Source organism: Chelonoidis abingdonii, chromosome 9 (genome assembly GCF_003597395.2).
Source record: "Chelonoidis abingdonii isolate Lonesome George chromosome 9, CheloAbing_2.0, whole genome shotgun sequence".
Taxonomy (NCBI): domain Eukaryota; kingdom Metazoa; phylum Chordata; order Testudines; family Testudinidae; genus Chelonoidis; species Chelonoidis abingdonii.
In genome coordinates, this window is record NC_133777.1 from 51,202,187 (window position 1) to 51,226,039 (window position 23,853).

General features: G+C 41.9%; 1 protein-coding gene across 1 annotated transcript in view; it reads left to right on the forward strand.

The window, feature by feature from the left end:
* CIB2 (calcium and integrin binding family member 2) overlaps nucleotides 1–23,853 on the forward strand; it is a 118,711-nt gene that overhangs the window by 74,669 nt on the left and 20,189 nt on the right. The window contains exons 4-5 of the mRNA XM_032763080.2: nucleotides 18,125–18,272; nucleotides 20,562–20,757. Coding sequence (XP_032618971.1) covers nucleotides 18,125–18,272; nucleotides 20,562–20,757 — 344 coding nt within the window. The remainder of the gene's footprint in view (nucleotides 1–18,124; nucleotides 18,273–20,561; nucleotides 20,758–23,853) is intronic.

Genomic DNA, 23,853 nt, shown 5'->3' on the forward strand with positions numbered 1-23,853 from the left:
GAAATATGAGTCCGCACATCTATCCTTTATCTAGTACAGCAATTAAATGTACATAGTTTAATAGGACAAGTGTAGATTGTTAGACACCATTTAACCTTTTGAAGCAAAGTATTGAATTGCACCAGTTATGACAAACTATGCTTGTTTTCTATGTAATATAAAATAGGTTAATAGAATTTCTATGTACTATCATGCAAAAACCACAGTCCACTCACTGCTGCCATCATTTGAAGTGTCACCCAAATATTTAGGGAATAGTGCAAAAATGTAACGGTGGTCTTCATTTCAGCACCTAAATGGAAGCAAAAGCAAATGCAATATTTTTGTGAAAAAATAATTGTACAGTTCTGAAGTCAGCATGCATTGAAATACATTTAAAGCCAAACTCAAACCGAAGTTCAGTCTTGTTAGTCCCCTGACTACCATGTCTGGTGCATGCTCAGGGCAGGGGCAACATCATACGTGTTCCCAGAAGCCCATTTGACTCAGAAAAATGTATTTATTGAAGAGCACTTGACGATATCTAGAAATACATAATTTGTTTAATGTAAATAGAAAAATGAAGAGCTTTCAACCTGTAAGGATTTATTTTATAAAGAGATCTTTTAAGACTTTTTTGAGAACTTCTGGCATAATTATGATTTGCCAGAGGCCTAAAACATGCAGCTCAGTAGTAGGATTCAAGAAGAAAATTGGAGGTTAACCGAGGGTTCTTTTGTCTGGGATACTTTGATTTCTTTAGCAAGATCAAAACATAAGTCTTGTAGTATTTATAAATTCTCATTATGTGCTAACCCTTTAAGAGGCATAGAGAGGGTACAAGATGAAGGCTTGAAAGAAGCTTTCAAAAGTTGTTACCAAAAATGTAACAAAGAAACACTTTACCAAAAAGTTCAGAAAAAAGTCCTCATGTGACTCAACCTTTTAAATGCCATCAGTATCATAAATACCACTGTTACCAGCATTATAACATATTGATATTCAAATTTTATCACACCTCACTTTTTTGAAATTAGTGATTATCTACCTTATATTGTTTCAAGTCACAATCTGTGATTTAACTCATTACTCTAAAATTAGGACAAGTAGAATTTCTACTCTGAAGTCCAGCTATTCAGCCCCTAGCTCATGAATCTAGGCAACTCAGTTCCACCCAGATCAGAATCCAGCCCCAGAGTGGTTTTTATTAATTAAGCATACCAGCTTTTCAGGAAGCCACTACCCTTGGTTGCCATGATAATTCTATGTATCCAACCAAACATTCCCTGGCACCTCACAACTCATATCTTAAGAAAGTTAGTGCTATTTTAACAATGTGAAACAACATGTGGATAATCCATGAATCCAAAAAGATTCCCTGCCATGTTCACCATCACATATAGCATGACAATAGGAACAGAAGACAAAATGAGGGCAATTTGAGGTTTATTACTTATTTGCAAACCTATAATATACGCAATATTCCAAGAGCCATTATTCTTCTGAAACATTCTGTGAAATGATATGTTTTAAAACATAATGTTGAATTGTTAATTTTATCATTTGTCACAGTAAAGAACATTTTAATAGCTCATAATATGAATAGACTATTTTGGAGCAGTAAATATTTATTTCAGAACCCTTTTAATCAGTCACCTATGTCCTTTTACATGAAATATCCTGTTATTAAAGCTATAAAATATTTTTCATAGAGCTCGAAGCATGTGTTAAAGGTGGGTAAGTGTTATTCCTGTTTCACAGGTAGGTATACTGAGGCACAGAGATTAATAGCCACATTCTTAAAATATGGCCTTTAATTTTAGATACCTCAGTTTTTTAGTGGATAGCTTTAGACATATTGACTAAGCTTGTCTGACTTCAATGCCTAAAGTTAGACTCCTAAATCCATATTTCAGTGCTTAAATCAGTGGCCTGATTGTCAGAAGTGTCCAGCACCCAGCAGAACAAATTACATCTTTGGGCCAGATCCTCAGTTGTGACAAGATACACGCAGTGCAGCTGAGAGGGGAGGGGAAACAAAGGTGGTTTAAAGTTTCGTTTTGCTGCTCCCCAGCCCTACAGCCAACCCTTAGTGTAACTTAGAGCAACACCCAGGTTGCATTAATTTATGTGCCTTTGCCTGTGGCCTGAAGAGGACATTCCAGCAGCCAGGGGTCTATGGCGTGCAAAAGTAACCTGTCCACACAACCTTCCTTCTCTCGCTGCAAGGGTGGATGGCATAAAGCCTCTCTGGTGGCTCTGTTATTCCTAGGGAATTTCTGATGCTGGGGGAATAATGAGGGGGCCAGATGCACCAAGTTTCCAGCTGTTGTGTGTCCCTCAGATGGTGCAAAGCAACTAGAGTGGGACCAAGGATTTGACCCCTCTATACCTGTCTATATCAGATAAGTATGCTTATCTGTAAAATGGGAATAATACTCACTGCTCTGAATTGCTGTCAGATTACTGGATGAATAGTGCTATACACAAGTGCAAAGTATTGTTGTTTGAGGCACTGTTATACACCAGATAGTGCCAGTTACCAAATCTATGTTGACTCAAAGTGAAAGGTGGTTGATCTGAAGAAACTAACCAGCTCACATATTTGGTAAATAGGAGGGTAAAGCAGCATGTGTGTCACATTTAACATACTTTATTCAGAATGGAAATATGTCCACAGTTGTGTCTAGCCTTCTACCTACTGCTGCTTTTTCAGAAACATTGCATGAAAACTGAATTATGCCCCTGTCAGAAATCCACTCATCACTCAGGGCTGTTTGATTTAGAAACAGTTTCTTTGACTCATCCATCCGCCGCAAGGACATTTTACGTAGCTATGAAATGTATCTCTCTAATCTGTCATACTGGAAGCTCACCCATCATGGCAGAATCTAAGGGCTTGTGGAGTTTATATGAAGAGTCAGCACACTTTCCATTTTACATAAGCACCAAATGGAAGAAGTTGGGTAATTGAAGAACTCTGGGTATTGGTGATGGGATATGAAACCCTTTGGCTTTACTTCAGTGATATGAATCCAGAACTGGATGGCACCGACAAAAAATGTACCTATCAGATGGTGGTTAGTGACCCTACAAGAAGTAAGTTGTTAGGACAACTGAGAAACCTCAGTGCTGCTCCCATGTGATGTCAGTCATATGAGATGGGGCCATTGGCCTTGAGAACTAATCCCCAGAGTGACCAGAAGGAGTCACCAGCTCAGCAGTGAGTGGTGCATCCAGTGACAGACCTCAAATGATGAAGTCTCTAGGAAGCTACCTACTGTGAGAGAATATCAATTGGTTAGGTATAGTTCCAATAGAACATACTTGTTCCTAAATTACTGAGGCATAAAACAGAAGTTTTTTTTAAAAATGTGATCAGAATTTGAATTGCAGGAATAAGACTCCCCCTCCTAAGATTGAGGCGGGCTGCCTAAAAAAGAATAGGATGTAATAGTGTTATATAGTTTCTTTATGGTTATATAGTGTTATATAGTTTCTTTATGGGCCAGGGTTCTTATACCTACCTTTAAATTCAGCAGAATCTATCTGTTCTTCTCAGTGAGAATATGCAAAACCTTTAAGACTTCTTGGTTGGCTTTGGGAAGGGGTTTATAGAAGAAAGGAGCTGGATGAAACTCTTCGAACTTGCTTTTGTGAAAACAGTATGACAAAACTCAGTGTCAAAGTTGTGGTTATTACACAAATTTTTTAGTTTCATTAGAGTTTGTAGATTTCTTGAAAAGATTGCTGTCAGCTTGCAAATTTTTGTTGCTTGAGAAACTGACCCTCAGACTTTTTGTAGAGATTACCTATATTTCAGTGGTGGATGAATTTGCTACCTGTGAGGAATTTGGTTTGAAGGAGGGTATTTGATTTCCTATTTTTGCCTGTCTTAAAAATTATTTGTATTTATTTGTAGTGTGGCAGCACGTAGGAGCCCCAGTCATGGATCAGGACCCCATTGTGCTAGGGGCCATACAAACAGAACAAGAATAGCCCCTGCCCAAAGAGCTTACAGTCTAATGAGTGTGGTCCCTTGATTTATGTGCAAAGAAAAGATCCATAATCTAGCTCTGCATTTGCAATTTTTCCAAATGTAATGCCAAAGAGGTTGCTGTATCGGTCTTTCCCATCAGTAGCTTTTCAGCATCATAGAGTTGAAGATAAAGCTAACATCTGAGTCTCTCTAAAAAGAAACGAACAAAATATCTATTAAATTCTAAGTACATTAGAGAGATTTCCAGTATACCTGGCTTTTCTTCTACAATTTTTTTTTTTTGTATCATTTGTAGTTACTGCCAAGGCTGAGCTCAGCACCACAGCTGCAGGATCTGATAAATAGATAGAATCAATAATGCACTTTTCTAAATTAGATTCAGAGGGAATTAGATGTAGAGGAAGAGGGATCACTACTACACACACTGATGGTTGAGCCAGGCTGAATTTAAATACAACTTCCATAACTCAAGGAGAGAAAGTTTGTTGACAGTCACAAACCTTAATCTGCTAGGAATCATGCATTAATTAATGATAAAGTGAGAGAAGAGCTTCTATTGCCTGAGCAGGATTCAGTGTTGGGACAGGAAAATATATACACGTATTAGGCCAGATGCTCAGCTGATGTAAATCTGTGTGGTTCTACTGAAGTCATAGAGCTATGCCAATTTATCCCACCACAGCAGCTATTAAATTAGGTTTTAGATTCTCTAAATTTTAACAGTTCTGTTACAGAAACACATGTTAATATATCAGGGGTCTTTTTTTTAGTCCTAAATGAGCAGCACTACTAATAGCCTGGACCTTGAGGATTTTTGACATTCACCTGAAACATGCTGAGCAGAGGTCTTCCTTTACGACCAGATGGCCACATCCAACATGGTCATCTTGTCCTATACAAACCATGCCTGACTATAGCTTCGTGACTGAAAAGCCACTGGTAACTTCACTTTCTAGAGTTAGCTTATATTGGAGAGAGTCTTTTTGTTCCACCTGCTGTCTACAGTGCTTTAGGCCCTGGTAATCCTATCAACCTGCTCCTGCAGAAACATTCACATGGAGGTCCTACAGCATTCTCATTGAACCATTCCACTGAGGATGGTTGGACCTCCACATCCCTCTGTGTTGGCTCCAAGGTCCCCAGCACTGTTCCCTGAGAGGAAGGTTTCAGTGCAGGGATGCTCAAGGCCATTTTTACACCTTTGATTCTTCGTCTGAGCTCTTCTCCCTGTGTTGATGTGGCTTATGTGCTCTGTCCATTGGATCATTCATGTTTAAACATTTTGCTCCTTTCTGAAATGTGGCGAATAGTAAAACAGAAACCCAAGAACTGCCACTGGATAAAGCAGCACAGACAATAAGAAAAAGCCTTTATCTGGTCATGAGCTGGATTTTTGAGCAGAGTGTTAGGTGCCAGAGAGCTGGAGCAATTCTTGATCAGGAAAGACACTGTGCTGAGCTATGGATACAGTAGTCCCCAGTGTCTTTTGTTTGCTCCCTATGGTGAAATGATTACACATTTGGCTAAAATATGTCACTGCAGTTAGCAATAGAAAACGTTTATTAGATCATTGCATCTATTCCTCTGCCTTAGCTAAAGAATTTATCAGATATTAACCTGTGTGAAAGTAGAATGAATTATATTGTAAGAATAGAAAGGATTAAAGAAATGTTGTCTGTACCTTTAAGCAAAATTGTTGGAATGTTGCAATCCAGGTGTCAGGAATACAGACATTAACATAAAACAATTGCACCGTTTAAGGGCAATTGGTGAAGTATTAGCCTTAGATCGATAACAGTTAGTAAGAAAGTGGGATATGCATGCTGTGCCCCAGGTGATTTTCACTGTTTTTTGCTTTCTTTGTCCCTTTGTCTAATTCCCGCTCTTTTATCTGTATAAATAAGACTGTTTAGGCCTTGCATGGCTGCTCACATTATCTGGGTGTATTAGCAGAGCGCTGTGCTAATAAAACAGAGTGGTCTGACAAACTGTGGATCCTGAGTCTAACTTTGACACCTGATACCTAACATGATCTTAGCTAGCATCTAAGAGCTGTGTGACAAACTCAAGATCAGATTTTGGCATTTCTTTTTCATTATGTAGGGGAGGTAGCTTGGTTGATAATCAGACAGACAGTTGAGCATCCAGATCTATAAAAGAGGAAAGCAGAAACAAAAGAGACTTTAGTCTGGCAAAGGTACGCATGCATGTTCCATGTGTCACTCAGGTTACTAGGATATTACTATCCTTATTTAGCATCATGCATGTCTATTGTGCTTTACAAGCAATAATAAAATAACAAGGGCCTGTGTTCTTCTAGTTACACTGTGACGTTGCACCCCATAATGCTTTATGGGAATATGCTTGGGTAAAACAACTCCATTTACGTCATACAAGCTATGTCATACAGGGTAAAACAGATTTATTTGGGGTTTGGACCCCACTGGGAACTGGGCATCTGGGTGTTGGAGACAGAAACACTTCTTAAACTGTTTTCAGTTAAGCCTGCAGCTTTTGGGGGACATAGTTCAGACCTCGATCTGTGCTTGCAGCAGGCTAGTGTGTCTGGCTCAAACAAGGCAAGTTTCTGGAGTCCCAAGCTGGCAGGGAAAATGGGTTAGAAGTAGTCTCAGCATATCAGTTCCCAAGAGGTTTCTGTGATCACATACATACCTACCCACAATGAAATCAATTTGGATGCACAGGTATAGCTTAGGGCAGAATTTGTCCCAAGTTCGTCCCTAGAGAAGCTTAAAATATAGTAGAAAGGAAATTACTAGAATTGGGTAAGACCACAATCAATATTCAGTAAATATTCATTTAAATCTCTCAGAAAACTGATAAAACAAGCTACAGACAAGAATTATTTGCAGCAAATATTTGGTAAATTTATTTTGATTAATAAATACAGCTGAAAAAATTTCATTTTGCTCAATAGAAATACATGGCCAGAGGTGACATTTGTCCAATTATTTAAGAATTAATCATCAAGCGCTAGCAATTCCATCTTTCCCTTTCTAGCCAAGTGCTTTATTAGAATCCATATCAACATGAGTAAATTAGTATTTTGGGGGATATCAGTAGATAAGGGACCTTTTTAAAGGCTACAAAGATACTTTTCTCCTGCTTCTACATCAATTATTGCACTACTTATTGTAGATGCAAGTGGGGTCAAGACTTTTCTTCTTTTCCATACTATATTCAAGGCCAAGTGCTGACATAAACCATTCCTAAAATATGTGCCTTCTAGTCAAGGAATCACCTGGAAACATCACAGAGTGACAAGTCTTTGAATAGCAATGTCAAAGCTGAAACATAGGAGATTTAGTGTAAAAGCAAAAAATGGCCAATGAGACCTAGGGCCATAGAGGCTGGGACTCTCAACATCTAAGGATGTTAAGAGTCCAGCTCATATCAGTGAGAGATGGGGATGTAATTCCCAGAGGCTCCTCTGAAAATCTTAAATTGTGTCCACACTATCCCAAATTCAACCCAGCAATGTCTATTTCAGAACTAATCCCTTCATCAGGGAGAAGTACAGAAATCAATTTTAAGTGCCCTTTAAGTCGACAAAAATGGCTTCGTCTTGTGGACGGATGCAGGCTTAAATCGATCTAAGGCTGCTAAATTCGACATAAACTCGTAGTGTAGACCAGGGTTTTGTCATAATGCCCTTGTCTACAAGTATGATTCCTCTTGGTATTAGCATATGGGTCTTAAGCATTCCAAATGAATCTGCGCTATTGATTTACATAACACAAAAACATTTATAATGCCATCTTTCTCCATCCCATTCCTTATGCATACTAGCGTCTTCTTTGATATTTTGACTACAGCTGCACATTGAGCTAAAACCTTCATTGAGCTGTCTACAGTGAAGTCCAGGTACCTGAGCTGACGCTGTTAATTGAAAAGGTGTATGTTTTAACTCTGAATATTTGTTACCCATATAAATGTCCAATCCTTTTTTGAATTTTGCTAAGTTATTGGCGTCAACGACATCTACTTCAATTTTTTTTCCAACATGCATTGCTTTTCATATGTTAACACTGATTGCCGTCATATTGTGCATTGTAGACTATAAAACTCCCTTATGCATACCTAGAAAGACAGATAGGATGGACCCAGACATTTTAAAAATATTTAAATTATCATCTCCCCAGCCCTTGGTTATACAACTTTTTTTTATCAGCAGATGATGGGTCACATCTGCTAGTGAACATTTTAGCTGTTTAAAGCATCCATCCATGATATGAACATCTCAAGTTAAAAGTAGAGATGGGCCCAAACCAAAACACCCCAAAATTTGGGGAACTTCTCATTCTGACCAGTTCAGGCCAAGTCCATTTCTGTTTAAAACATCCTAACATGACCTCAGTAATCCACATAGCATATTATTCTCTTGCTGATGCAGTGAAACTCCTCCATTAAAGTCAATGGGGATTTATGTGCAAAAACAGAAGGGAGAATACTCTCAAGATTTGTTTTAATATTAAGGCATTTCTAAATAACAACCAAGCCACTCCTGTTTGGTTATCTTGACCTGTTCACAGCCCTGAATATTAGTTTACTTATCTGTGCCTTGTAACTTCATATTTCCAGTGTGCAATCAGCTCATGCTCACAGTACACAGTGTTCTGAATTCACTGATTGAACCACGGATAAATACAAAATGGATCAGTTTAAAGCAGAACATGAATGTTTTATAAAAGGCTTTGGAGAAAAATGATAGAGGTGTAAACAACAAATTGTATGTCACAATTCATAACTAGAATGGCAGAAAAGCTTACATATAATTACACATACTGTAATGGCCAGGTGCTGCCTTGGTGCATTGTATTCCAGGACTGCGTTTCATAATATGCGTTGTAGCATGTCCAAAAATCAATGGAAAGGGTAATGGTTATAGTAAAGGTGGGTTAAAGGGTGGGTTAAAATTATGAGCCTAAAGATTAATGGCAAATGTAATAAGCCCATCCAAAGGGGTTCTGATGATTTCAACCCACCAGACCAATGTTCAACAGTCTATTAGATTGCAAAATTCTCAGCATTAACGATTCTTTCCTGCTTCTCTCTCTCCCTTTAATTTATATGGTGACAGGACATAAAAAGCTTTTTTAACAAGCTAAACCCAGGTTTTGAATTTTACAATGGCTCTTTTTAAAACAATGCTGAAGGGAACACGACAAACTAGGAAGGAACACAATCCCAGTTTATGTGAAAATGCTTTTCCTTTTAAATATTATGAAACCTTAATCTGTGCTCTTTAGAGCAGAGGTAATGGAATTACGTAAAGGATTTGAGAAATATCTGTTAAAGTAACTAATACTTTCCATTGTGCAAGCTAAAGCTGTACCTCCCTGTATACCTAATATGGGGAAGATAAAGGAAAGAAATAGATATAAGAAAGATTTTAATTTTTTTCACTGAAATTTAAAAGGCAAATATACAGAGTTATTTAAGAAACATACTCAGGCCCCATTAATCCATGCTTGGATTATTTGTCTTTTCTAGGTGTCTGACATGTTAGATTGGTATCTAGTCTTATACAAATGCAATAAACTTATTCTGTAAGTATGACCATGTCTTTCACTTGTGCTGCTGAAGGTCCCAGGTTTGATCTTCACTGATGTTAAGTATATATGTATCTGTCCAGCACCAGTTCATTACAACTGCTCCCTCTGATGTGTCAGACTACAAATGGTACTTACATAAGATCCAGTTGTAATGAAGTCTCTGAGGGGTAGCCATGTTAGTCTGTATCCAAAAGAAAACAACAACGAGGAGTCTGGTGGCACCTTAAAGACTAAGGGTATGTCTACACTATGAAATTAGGTCTATTTTATAGAAGTCAATCTTTAGAAAGGGATTTTATACAGTTGATTGTGTATGTCCCCACTAAGCGCATTAAGTTGACGGAATGTGTCCTCAATACCACGGCTAGCATCAACGTACAGAGCGGTGCACTGTGGGTAGCTACCCTACAGTTCCCGCAATCCTCGCTGCCCCATTGGAATTCTGGATTAAACTCCCAGTGCCTGATGGGGCAAAAACATTGTCGTGGGTGGTTTTGGGTACATGTCATCAGTCACCTCTCCCTCCTTCCTTCCCTCCCTCCCTCCGTGAAAGCAGTGGCAGACAATCATTTTGCACCTTTTTTCCTGGGTTACCCTTGCAGATGCCATAGCATGGCAAGCATGGAGCCTGCTCAGCTCACCACTGCTATTGTGAGCATAGTAAACACCTAGCACATTATCCTGTAGTATGTGCAGAACCTGGCTAGGAGCCGCCAGCACAAGGACGATTGTGAGGAGGACATGGACACAGATGTTCCTGAAAGCATGGGATGTTGCAATTGGGACATCATGGTGGCAGTAGGGCAGGTTGATACAGTGGAACACCGATTCTGGGCCCGGCAAACAAGAACAGACGGACGGGACCACATAGTGTTGCAGGTATGGGATGACTCGCAGTGGCTGTGAAACTTTTGCATGCATAAGGCCACTTTCCTGGAACTTTGTGAGTTGCTTTCCCCCGCCCTGAAGCACAGGAATATCAAGATGAGACCTGCTCTGACCATTGAGAAGTGAGTGGCGATAGCCCTGTGGAAGCTTGCAACATCAGACAGCTACTGGTCAGTCAGGAATCAATTTGGAGTGGGCAAATCTACTGTGGGGGCTGCTGTGATCCAAGTAGCCAAGACAATCACTAACCTTCTGCTAGCAAGGGTAATGACTCTGGGAAATGTGCAGGTCATACTGGATGGCTTTGCTGTGGTGGGGCAATATACGGAATGCATATCCCTATCTTGGCACTGGACCACCTTGCCAACCAGTACATAAACCTCAAGGGGTACTTCTCAATGGTGCTGCAAGCAATGGTGAATCACAAGGGACGTTTCACCAACATCAACATGGGATGTCTGGGAAAGGAACATGACGTTCACATCTTTCGGAACTCTGGGCTGTTTAAACAGCTGCAAGAAGGGATTTACTTCCCAGACCAGAAAATTACTGTTGAAGATGTTGAAATGCCAATAGTTATCCTTGGAGACCCAGCCTACCCCTTGCTCCCATGGCTTATGAAGCCATACACAGGCAGCCTGGACAGTAAGGAGCAGTTGAACTATAGGATGAGCAAATGCAGAATGGTGGTAGAATGTGCCTTCGGAAGTTTAAAAGCTCGCTGTTGCTGTTTGCTGACTAGGTTAGACCTCAGTGCAACCAATATTCCCATTGTTATTGCTACTTGCTGTGTGCTCCATAATATCTGTGAGAGTAAGGGGGAGATGTTTATGGTGGGGTGGGAGGTTGAGGCACATCGCCTGGTGGCCGATTTTGAGCAGCCAGACACTGGGGCGATTAGAGGAGCATAGCTAGGCATGCTGTGCATCAGAAAGGCTTTGAAAACCAGTTTCATGACTGCCCAGGCTACAGTGTGACAGTTGTGTGTGTTTCTCCTTGATGCAAACCCACCCCCTGTGTTGATTTTAATTCCCTGTAAGCCAACCACTCTCTCCCCTTCAGTCACAACTGGCAAAGAAAATAAAGTCGCTATTGTTTTGAAACCATGCATTCTTTCTTTATTAATTAAAAAAAAAAGTGAGATAACTGATAAGGTAGCCCAGGTGGGGTGGGGGAGGAGGGAAGGACAAGGCCACATTGCTAATTGTAGCCACACTACAAATCAAAACTCTTTGAATTATGGCCTTCTGTTGCTTGGGCCATTCTCTGAAGTGGAGTGGCTGGGTGCCCGAAGCCTCCCCCCTCCCCTCTTCTTGGGCATCTGGGTGAGGAGGATATGGAACTTGGGGAGGAGGGCAGGTGGTTATACAGTGGATGCAGTGGTGGTCTTTGCTCTTGTTGCCTTTCCTGCAGCTCCACCAGATGCCTGAGCATGTCTGTTTGCTCCCCCATTTGCCTCAGCATCTCCTCCTGCCTCTGCTCATCACGCTCACTGAATGCTTTCCTGGCCTCTGTCACTGTATGCCTTCATGCATTCAGCTGTGCCCTATCAGTGCGGGAGGACTTCATGAGCTCGGAAAACATGTCATCTCTAGTGCGCTTTTTTCGCCTTCTAATCTGTGATAACCTCTGGGACAGAGATGATAGGGGAAGCGTAGAAACATTTGCACCTGCAGGGGGATAAAAAGGGAGAGTAAAATTTAAGAAGATATATTTCTGAGAACAAAAGGGAGGCTCTTTCACAGTAAATGAAGCAATTCACAGCAGACAGCACATGTGCTTAGGTACAAGGTCACATTTTGCCTTTTATATTGAGTGCCTGCCGGTATGGTGACACGTCACACACAGCTGGGCAACAGAATTTGGTTTCCAGGCAGCCATGGTAAGCCAAAGGATATGCGGGGTTGGCTTCTTCCGCCTTCATACCATGCGGCAATGCTTTCAAACTGTAGCGCCTTCCTTTCCCATAGCAAGCAATGCCGGCTGGGTTTGCCGTTTAAAAGGAAGAGCTGCTCTTTTGGGGTGGATATGCATCACACCCCTCCTCCCACCCCACTGTGTGGCTATTCTCTGAGATGATCCCTTTTAGCCAAGTGCAGACAGCCCAGCATGAACGAGGTCCTTTTACTGTTCCCTTAGAAAAATTCCCCTATTTGAACCAGGTGACCATGAATTATATCACTCTCCTGAGGCTAACACAGAAAGATATAGACCAAATGTTGCTTGAATGCGACCAAAACCCAGGACCATTCACTGCCATGCTTTGTGCCGCAATGATTCCAGGCTACTTTCTACTGGCTTGGCGTGGTAAAGTGTCCTACCGTGGAGGACGAAATAAGGCAGCTCTCCACAGAAACCTTCTGCAAAGGCCTTCAGAGTACCACCAGGAGAGCTTCATGGAGATGTCCCTGGAGCATTCCCGCTCCATCCCCATACATGTTAACAGACTTTTCCAGTAGCTGTACTGGCCACAAATGCATCCCAATTCTTCAGGGAAAATCAAACATTAAACACAATTGCTTTAAAACCCTGTAGTGTAGTTACAAATGTGCACTCACCAGAGGTGCCTTCTCCGGCTTCAGGGTCCAGGAACCTGCCTTGGGGGGGTATTGGCTTCAGGATGATGAAAAGGTCCTGGTTGCTTGGGAGAATGGATTCTCCACTTGCCTGCTGCGCATTCTTCTCCTCCTCCTCTTCCTCATCCACGAAGTCCTCCTCCCTGTTGCGTAAGACTTTTTCCTTGCAGGTGTCCACAGACAGTGGTGGGGTAATGGTAGGGTCCCCCCCTAGAATGCCATGCAGCTGATCATAGAAGTGGCATGTATGAGGCTCTGACCCGGAGCGACTGTTTGTCTCCTTTGTCTTTTGGTGGACTTGCCTGAGCTCCTTAACTTTCACGCAGCACTGCTGTGTGTCCCTGGTGTAGTCTCTCTCCACCATGCTGTGCGATTTTGGCATATATATCAGCATTTCTTCTTTTTGATCAGAGTTCGGCCAGCACAGATTCTTTTCCCCATACAACAATCAGATCCAGTGTCTCCCGTTCGATCCATGCTGGAGCTTGTTTGCGATTCTGGGACTGCATGGTCACCTGTACTGCTAAGCTCACCATGCTGACCAAACAGGAAATGAAATTCAAAATTCCCAGGGCTTTTCCTGTGTACCTGGCTTGTGCATTGAAGTTGAAAGTGCTGTCCAGAGCAATCACATTGGAGCACTCTGGGATAGTTCCCAGAGGACAATACCGTTGAATTGCATCGGCACTACCCCAAATTCAACCTAGCAAGGTCGATTTTAGCACTACTCCCCTCACTGGAGAGGAATACAGCAGTTGATTTTAAGAGCCCTTTAGGTCAACGGAATGGGGTTGGATGTGTAGAGGCATTGCTTATAAAATTGACCTAACCTCATAGTGTAGACCAGGGCTAATGGATTATTTGGGCATAAACTTTCGTGGGTAAAAAACCCACTTCTTCAGGTGCAGTCAACTTCATATAAAGTGGGAACCATCATTTACCTCAGAATGCCAGTTGTGTGCCTGCAGTGTTTTCCTTTGAAGGCCGCTGGGATTGCTTAAACTCATTGCCGTAGGAATGTATAGCGATTCGGTATTGGCAGGAGAGCAACATCAACAGAACGATTGTTACCATTAAGATAATGTCACTGAGTTTTTAAAAATGACACATAAGATTTCTTCCCTAATGTGTTACTAATTTTTATTTGCCATTTGTCATGACTCATATCATTCTGTCTTTTTCTCCATATTTGGTTTCACTCCATTGTATAGAAGCACTGAGCTGGGAGTTGTAGAGTGATTTAGGAAGGTAGGGCTGCTGCTGGCATTGTATTTTCTGTTTGGCTTAGGAAAAAAGGGTATGAAAATCAGATACATCAGATAATTAATTGCTCCTAAAGAAATAGGGTACTATGGAAGTGTGGTATGCAGGGATGGCTCTAGCTTTTTTGCCGCCTCAAGCACGGCAGGCAGGTGGCCTTTGGCGACTTGCCTGCGAGCAGTCCACCAGTCCCATGGCTTTGGCGTACCCACCACCGAATTGCTGCCAAATCCGCAGAACCGGCGGACCTCCTGCAGGCAAGCCGCCGAAGGCTACCTGACTGCCGCCCTCGCGGAGACCGGCAGGTCGCCCCCCTACGGCTTGCCACCCCAGGCACACACTTGGAGCGCTGGTGCCTGGAGCTGCCGCTGAGGATACCAGTAATATATTTGGCCCATGACTGTACAATACCACAGTCCTTTTTGGACCACATGGATTCTACAAAAATCTGTGCAAGCTCATAACAAAGAAGTGGGCTGTAATTCAAGTTTACCAATCCAGAGTGTCCCTTTTTATAAGATATTTGATTTCCAAAATGTACTGTTTATTTTCTTGTAAAACTTATAGTGTTAGTTCAATATGATGCAGTTGCAAAACAGGCTAATATCATTCTGGAGTGTATTAACAGGAGTGTTGTATGTAAGACATGGGAGGTAATTGTCCAGCTCCACCTGGCATTTGGCACTCAGTTTGAGTATTGTGTCCAATTCTGGGCATAATGCTTTAGAAAAGATGTGGACAAATTATAGAGTCCAGAGAAAAGCAACGAAAAATGATAAAAGGTTTAGAAAACCTGAGCTATGAGGAAAAGTTAAAAAACCAAATGTATTTAGTCTTAAGAAAAGAAGATTGAGGGGGGGATGTGATAACTAGGGTCCTACCAAATTCACTGTCAATTTTGGTCAATTTCACGGTCATAAGATTTTAAAAATTGTAAATGTCATGATTTCAGCTATTTAAATCTGAAATTTCACAGTGTTGTAATTGTAGGGGTCCTGACCCAAAAAGGAATTGTGGGAGGGTTACAAGATTATTGTAGGGAGGTTGTGGTACTGTTACCTTTCCTTCAGAGCAGGGCTCCCAGCCAGCAGCTGCTGCTTTCCAGCTGCTCAGCTCTGAAGGCAGCGCTGCTGCCAGCAGCAGCACAGACATAAGGATGGCATGGTATGGTATTGCCACCCTTATTTCTGCGCTGCTGCTGGTGGGGCGCCGCCTTCAGACTTGAGTGTCTGGCCACCAGCCACTGCTCTCCAGCCATCAGCTGCCACTGTCCAGCCACCCAGCTCTGAAGGCAGTGCAGAAGTAAGGGTGGCAATATTGCACACACACCCCCCAAATAACCTTGCAACCCTCCTGCAGCTCCATTTTGGGCCAGGACTCCCAGTTTGAGAAATGCTGGTCTCTCCAGTGAAATCTGTATAATATAGGGTAAAGGCACACAAAAGACCAGATTTCACAGGGGGAGACCAGACTTCATGGCTGGTGATGCGTTTTTCATGGCCATGAGTTTGGTAGGGCCCTACTGATAACATTTTTCACATATATTAAAGAACTGTGATCAATTGTTCTCCATGTTGACTAAAGGTAAGACAAGAAGTAATGGTCTTAATCTGCAGCAAGGGAGATTTACACTAAATATTAGAAAAAACTTTTTATAAGTATAAGGGTAGTTAAACTCTGGAAACAGCTTTGTAGGGAGGTTGAGGAATCCCCATCATTGGAGGTTTTTAAGAACAGGTTGTACAAACACCTGTCACGGATGGTCTAGGGTTATTTGGTCTTGCCTCAGTGCTGGGGCTGGACTCAATGACTTTTTGAGTTTCCTTCCAGCCTTACATTTCTATGATTCTGTTTCTTTTTTGAATAAAAAGAGTGGCATGGATTCATAGTTTTCCTTGTATACTTTCTGTTCAATTCATTTGCTGCTCAGAACTTAGAGGCAATACAATATATTTTTTAAATGATACAGCCCATCTTGGTCACTTTCATTTTCCACTTCCAAAGATATGTAAATATATTTATGTGGTTTGTTTGAAAATATATACTCAGCAATATATATACACTAAAATGCCTGAGTTGGCAAACTTCAAAGTTCGTTGATCACAGAGATACCAAGGCCATACCTACATTAGCGAGCTTACAGCTGCACAGCTGTACTGATGCAGCTGTGCCATTGAAAGTTCGCTCATGTAGCCGCTCCATGCCAATGGGAGAGAGCTCTTCCATCAATTTAATAAAACCACCACAACGAGCGGCAGTAGCTATGCTGGCGAGAGATGCTCTCCCACTGACATAGTGCTGTGCACATTACCACTTACGTCAGCAAAACTATGTCACTCAGGGGGCTGGGTTTTGTTGTTTTTTTTTCACATCTATGAGTGACATAAGTTTTGCTGACATAAGTAGTAATGTAGACCTAAGACATAAGTGGTAGTGTAGCACAGAATTACCTTAAGATAAGGTCATTCATTTGACTGTGGCCCACACACTGAGCAGCACTATTTCAAAGTCAAAGTCAGTTTTGAAATTACCCCCTACAAAAAGCCATACTTCTGTGAGTGACATTGACTCTTAGGTCAACAATGACCAGCTGACACATGGTGGTAGGACTGGGAGTGATATTATAGAAGTGTTTTAGTATCTCCTACAGTGTCAGGTTTTTGTTATACAGTAAAAGCTTTATAATCCAGCATGTTGGGGAGATGGTGGGGGGAGGTGCCAGCTTGTTAAAAATTCCAGTTTACTAAGCGTTATACTTACCAATGGAATACCAATTTTCAAAGAATTAGAATACAATAAAATGAATAAAGTATAAAATAGTATACAGGTACTCACCAATCCAGTAGTAACACTGCACTGCAGAGTGGCTGGTTTCTTGAAGCACTTAGGTGTATACAGGTAAAGTTTTCTGTACAGTAGGGTTATCTTATGACAGTACATATTACTATGGGCAGTGCATGGCATACACTGAGATCACTAAAAATGCACTTAACGTTAAAACTATACTGAATGTAATTTAATCTTTCTTTGATGATTCAGAAGACACTTCAGGATCTTCCAGTGCCTCAGGGTCGTCATTATCAATATCAATTATCATAGTAGATGTGGAAGGTGTAGGAGACTGGGCTGAATCTGTAATGACCATATGACCAGGAGTGCTGGAACAATTTTTATAGTGGTAGTGCTGAGAGCCATTGAATCAAATGTTAAGCCCTGTATAAAATGGAAACCACTTCAAGCCAGGGGGGTGCTGCAGTTTAGCACCTATGCCTATAACACACCCTGGAAGCGGCTTTTTTAATAAATCCCTGATGATAGCTTGCTTACTTGTCTTCTGCCTCTTTTGCATAAAAGTAGAGTGCAGAATGTGCAATTGCATAACCTCCTGGGCAGTATACTAGTCCTGGTTACTAGACTGAAGATTTGTATTGGGAGATATTAGAAATGCTGGTTAATAGAGTTTTCTGGTTGATAAAGTGCTGAATAACACAGCTTTTACCAATCTAGATTTTTTAAAACTAAACAATTTGCATGCAATCTTTACTATTCCCTATTATTTTAGTTAATTCATCCAGGGCCAAATTTTCCTTGCCTGATTCACACAAGTAGCTCCATTGATTTCAATGGGGCAACTTTCATGGTAAGGTAAGCAGGATTTGGCATCCGGATCAGTGTATCTGTGTGGTTGTTTACCTGACCTGCCCCCATCCTATTCACACAAGCCTATTTTACCTCCCAGGCTGCAGTTTGCAGGGGGAAGTCTGGAGGCTGCACTGTGTGACTGCTGTGCTTGTGGCTTTCGTGAAGTCCCAGGTTCTAAAAATAAACCTATGTGTTTTATGCAGGAAAACCCGTTCAAGGAGAGGATTGTGGAGGCCTTCTCAGAGGATGGAGACGGCAACCTCAGCTTCAATGACTTCGTGGACATGTTCTCTGTGCTCAGTGAAATGGCTCCTAGAGAGCTCAAAGCAATCTATGCCTTTAAGATCTATGGTAATGTGTGGGGATGCTGTAGATAAATGGCTCCATTAATTCAGATTAACTGTCTACCTAGGAGAGATGTTCATTATCAGTTGTGTGCTTAGCCAAAAAGCAAAATGCTTAGTTTTGCAAGGTACTGAGCAGCAGCATCATTGCTGAGCCAATCAACAAACATGCACTTAACTTTAAAATCCCTGGAGCTACTTGTATTCTTGAAGTTAAGCACATGTAGGATCAAACCCTAGAAGAGATGTTTTGGTATTAGAGATGACTTTAGTGTAATTCAGGGATCTTCCCTCCTAGATATACTGTATTATTTAGTCCACTGAAATGTCAAAAGATCTTGTGGTATGTCATTGTGATAACAGCAAAGATGGTAAATAAGATTGTTTCAGACTTCCAATATCAACTGAATTCTAGAAACCGGAAGACCATCAGAGTGCATGATGTTTACACAAAGATAGTATCTGAATTTTTCTCTTGCTTTTTTCTTCGGGCCTGTTTAGATTATCTTTGCACATTTGATGATTATCTGTACAAGTCCACAGCTGATCATTATGATGCTCAGAGGCAATTCTCATTTTGTGTTTCTAATTTTAGACACAAGGAAGAATGCTAAATGAAGCACTAATGGTTCTGAAAACGTGACTCAAATCTTTTTATATTAGCACTTAGGCAACATTTTTGTAAAAAATATTCTTGTTGTTGCATCTTTGCACAACAATTTCCTGGGAGAAATCCACTTCATGTGCTTTCCAGGAAGTTTGCAAAGCAGTAATAACAAAGCTCAGGCAACAAACTGCTAATTTCTATAATAATCAGAAGGTTGAAAGTTCTTTATTAGCTAGAGATTAGTGGCTATATCCTGGGGTCCAGCCAAAAAGCATTGAGCACAAGTGAAAAAAGGTAGATGCATGAGTGGACAAGACAGCATATCTCCCCACTGTCAGTACAAAATTACTGCCTCAGCTTGCCCTCTCTTTGAAATAGATCACACCTTTCCAAGTTTAAAGCAAGGTCTCTCCTCCTGGAATCTCACTTACTAAGAAGGTCTCCCTGCCTCTTTCCAGCTTCCGCCCCTCCCCCGAGTGATGCCGGGAGCCAGCAGGGTGGGGCGGGGTGGAGCAGAGCAGAGTGGGCTGGGGCCGGGTCACTCACTGCTGTCGGCGATAGGCCCCCCGCTTATCCCCCAGGCTTCCCTGGACCCTGCATCCCACTGAAGCGCAGGACCCCTCAAAGCACGGTAAGCCCAAACATCGGTGAAGCTGGGCCCACGTTCCTAAATATTGATGAAGCAAGGGCACCACGGGCCCATATAAGTCATCCCCTATGCCTGCGTAGAGTTTCCTTAGTGAGAGCAGAGAGAGACAACCGCTTGGCTATAGCCCATCATAGAAAAGCAAGCAGGAACCAAACCTGCTACATTTACATTTTCTTGCCAGATAACCTACTAAATCTTGAGGCATACAAGGCTGCAAATCTGACCGTTCCATCAGGCTTGGAATATTGCTACTCAGTGGACAACTAGGTTCTGAGTTCATGTGACCATGGAAGTGCTACATGGAGATTTATTGGCAACTTATTAGCTGTTTGTATTTTAGATGGAGCAGTACAATAATTTACTATTTCCCCCATCACTTCTGTGGTTGGTGTCTCAAAACATCAGTGTTAGCAGAAACCCAGACTGAATGGTAACATTAAAAATAGTACTCTGCAGATAGAGTGCTTTGTTTTCAAAGCACTTTCTAAACCTTAATTGATCCTCCCAAGTATTTGTTATGTGGATAGGGAAGCAGACTGCTGTGTTCTTGATAAGGCCTTGATTCTGTGAGTTACTCCATGCCATGATCTCCTCTGGAAGTTCACATATTGCAGGATCAGTCTACAAGTATGGATGTGATTACGCTGCCTGATAATGGTTGACCCACAGAGAATATAAGCTCTACTAAACAGATATACAGGCTGTCACTTGCTACAGAAACTGGGTCAGGTGTCTTTGGGAGAATCCAGATGTTGACCAAGAGCTTTGGACTTGAATTAGATGGAAATGCTCCATATTTGGTCAAGTACAGCATCTTCTGAATGCTGGCCTAGTGCTTGCTTGTACCGTACAGAATCAAATCCTGTTGAAATAAATGGGAGTTACCTGTTGTGAGAGAAATTGGCCCCAGGTTTTCTGGGGTTGAAGACATACGTAAACATTTGTTTAAACTGTTTTCTTTTGTACACATTTTGTTAGAGTAAATTAATCTGGAGAGAGGTATTGACGATCTTCTTTTCTTTCTTCCTTTTCTTGTTTAGATTTTAACACAGATAACTTCATTTGTAAATCTGACCTTGAAAAAACCCTCAACAAGCTGACACGAGAAGAGCTAACAGCAGAAGAAATCACTCTAGTTTGTGAGAAGGTGATAGAAGAAGCTGATATGGATGGTGATGGGAAACTAGCATTTGCAGACTTTGAAAATATGATTTCCAAAGCACCAGACTTTCTCAGGTATAAGAATTGCCTTAAAAACTATCAAATGTTCTTTCTTTACATATTTTGTTCCAGTTGGAAAGACGACGGCCTTGCCAAATGTTGACATGCTAAAGTAACATTTGACAGGCTCTAAGGCTGAGTTACAGTTTATCCTCTTTTGAGGACAGAAAAGCAGCAATGCTTAGGGTTTTTTATTTACATGTCTGCCCTGGTGTTCAGCCAAGGTCTCTGCACTTTCTCCAGGATCAATGCCTTGCCTATACTTGCCTTTTTATATTATCATTCATTATTATTATTATTATTATTATTCTGGAAAATCTCCTAAAGTGTAGTGTAAGCGGAAAGACACCCCTGGGCTCAGATCCTCAGTGGTATTTAGAAACCTAACTCCTATTAATTTCAATGAGAGTTAGATGCACAAATACCTTTGGAGGATCTGAACCCAAGTCCTTCAGCTGCAAACTAGGGAATGACCTCCACCCAGAAATGCCTTACTTTACTGACTATTTGAAGACGAAGAACTCAATGAGTTTTGATTATCTTTGCATTTGATTTTCTTAGATATTTTATTAGATGTTTTGATCTTTTAAAAGCTCAAATGATACTGTCTTCAGGCAGGTCCACTGACAGCAGTTCCAGGCCCCAGAACAGTCAATGGGCCCCCATACACGCACAAGCCACGTCTGCGCAGATGCAGTCCGCCTGACATTTGGGCGGTGCTGTGCCTACACTGCTGGTGCCCAGCGAGCTCTTCCAGCACAACCAGGGCTTCCATATGCTGCTCGGTAGGGTTGCCAACTGTCTAATCGCGCAAACCCAAAGACTCTTGCCCCTCTCCTGTCCCATCCCTTTTCCGAGGCCCCACCCCTGCTCTCTCCATCCCCCCTCTCTCTGTCACTCACTCTCCCCCACCCTCACTCACTTTCACCAGACTGAGGCAGAGGGTTGGGGTACGGGAGGGAGTGCAGAGTGCAGGCTCTAGGAGGGAGTTTGGGGCAGGAGAGGGGTGAGGAGTGTGGGCTCTGGGAGGGAGTTTGGGAGCTGGTTGCAGGCTCTAGCATGGGCGGGGTATGTGTGTGCAGGAGTTGCCATTGTTGTCAGGGATGGCTGTACCACCTCACAAGGCAGCTGCATGAGGGGAACCCATGCCAAATTGTAAGCAGCTGAGCCCTGTAGCACTGTATTTCCTTTCTCAGACCTCTTCTTGTATATTTAGACTGGCCTCCTCCCTGTCTCACTGCTTGCTCTTTAATGGTACACTCACTTCCAGCTCTGTTCTCCCTGAATGACCACTGTCCTATCTCCCAGCAGATCTGATTCCTAGTTACATGACCCTTATGCTCTCTCATTCCCTCCAGCTGAGGAGGCAAGCTACACCTGCCACAGATGAGGCTGAATCCCCAATCCCCTTAAAGGGACAGCTCACCTTGTGACACCTGTGTTCTAGGGAATTTGTTCCATGAGACAATGTTAGAGACCCAAATGATGTAGACACATTCTTTCTTTGAGTAATGGACCTCTGTGGAAACTCCTAGCCCAATTGCATTGCCATGAGTATTACTTAGGGGAACTTCGTCTTTCACAGTGCAGGACAGTTTTTGGTCATCATAAATGAGAGGACAGACTGTTTCTAGATTTGTTTTTGTTGCTTATAGTTGTAGCCATTATAAGGAATTTAACTTAGCCATTATGTTCATAAATGGATACCAGTCCCTTCCTGTTCTTCTTGGAATTCTCTGCTAACAAGGAACTGGTAGTGCTACTGAAATGCCCAGATTTGTTCCAAATAACATGATCCATGGCACAGTAAAACAGTCACAGAAACACATTGCTGTCCTGATGACATATTGTATAGAGGAATATAACAATGTTAATGTCCTGGAGATGATTGTTTCATTGTGGAATATGTGGAGTGTAGATCCAGACTTCCAGGCAAACCAGATTCCCACTCCAGCAACAGCCATATGCGAGATCACTATCCCTTCCTCTTGATGAATTTCAAAATGGCGCTGTATAGTAGACATCTCAGTACTTATTATAAAAAATTGTCAGGTAGAAGCAGCCCAGGTGGTATCTTCCATCATGAGTAGATGCCTAACTGTGAGAATCCCTAAATTCACTATTTTCTGCTGTTCTGAATATGAAGGTTCCTCTGTAGGATGGCTGGCATCAAAGTTCCTACATTTAAACACTTGTCTGCTAAACTTGCTGATTAGTCCAATAGTGGTCTATGATCTTCATTAAACTACTCCTCAGTAGGATATGGCAGCAGAGGAGCAGAAACTTCATTCTGACCAGTACCACATGCCAATATCTGCTGCTCCACAGTCCTGACTGTCATGGGCATCACTTTCTCTGGCTCTTTTTTACTTTTTTTCAGTACTGCCACGATCAGCCATTGGCAGCTCTGTTGTCCAATCTACTGTGGACTTTTCCTTTTTCTGGATTCTTTTTCACCACGTTGAGCACTGTCACCATCGGGGAATTGGCAACTCCGTAAACCTGTCTGTCATGGCTCTTTTCTTGGTTACACATTCTTATGCCACATGAAACTGCTCAAAATGGTGTATCCATTTTGGCCGCACTGATTTATCAGCAGTTACAGCATCTGCAGTTGTTATGGGAGACATTAGCTCCATTGTCTTATTCTGCTTCAGACTCTATGTATGCTGCTTCTGTTCTTTAAGGTAGTTTGATCTGTCTCTCTGTCCCTGTAGAGCTGCCCCCCCTCTCCTTTTCTATTTCTAGAGTTCCATGCTGCAGCTCTCCATGGGCTGTCTCTAGGGCTTCGTGTTGCAAAGTTTATTTTTCTGTGTTCTCCCTCTTTTTGCCCTTGCCATCTCTTCTCTAGGCTGGAGCTTTTCCTGCTCTCACAGCCCTTCTTCAAGCCTTCTCTGCTCTCTCTCTGTTCAGCCCCAGCTTGCTCTGGGCCTGCTCCAGTACTGGCAGGTGAGTAACTCAGACTGTTTCCTCTCCCTGCAGAAGAGTTACACTGACCTTTTTCTCCTTTTTCTTTTTTTTCTTTCTGCACTCTCTGTCTCTCTCTCTCTCTCTCTGTCTCTCTCTGGAGATGGATCTGTCACTGCTGGCACAGCTAATGTGAGCCCAGAG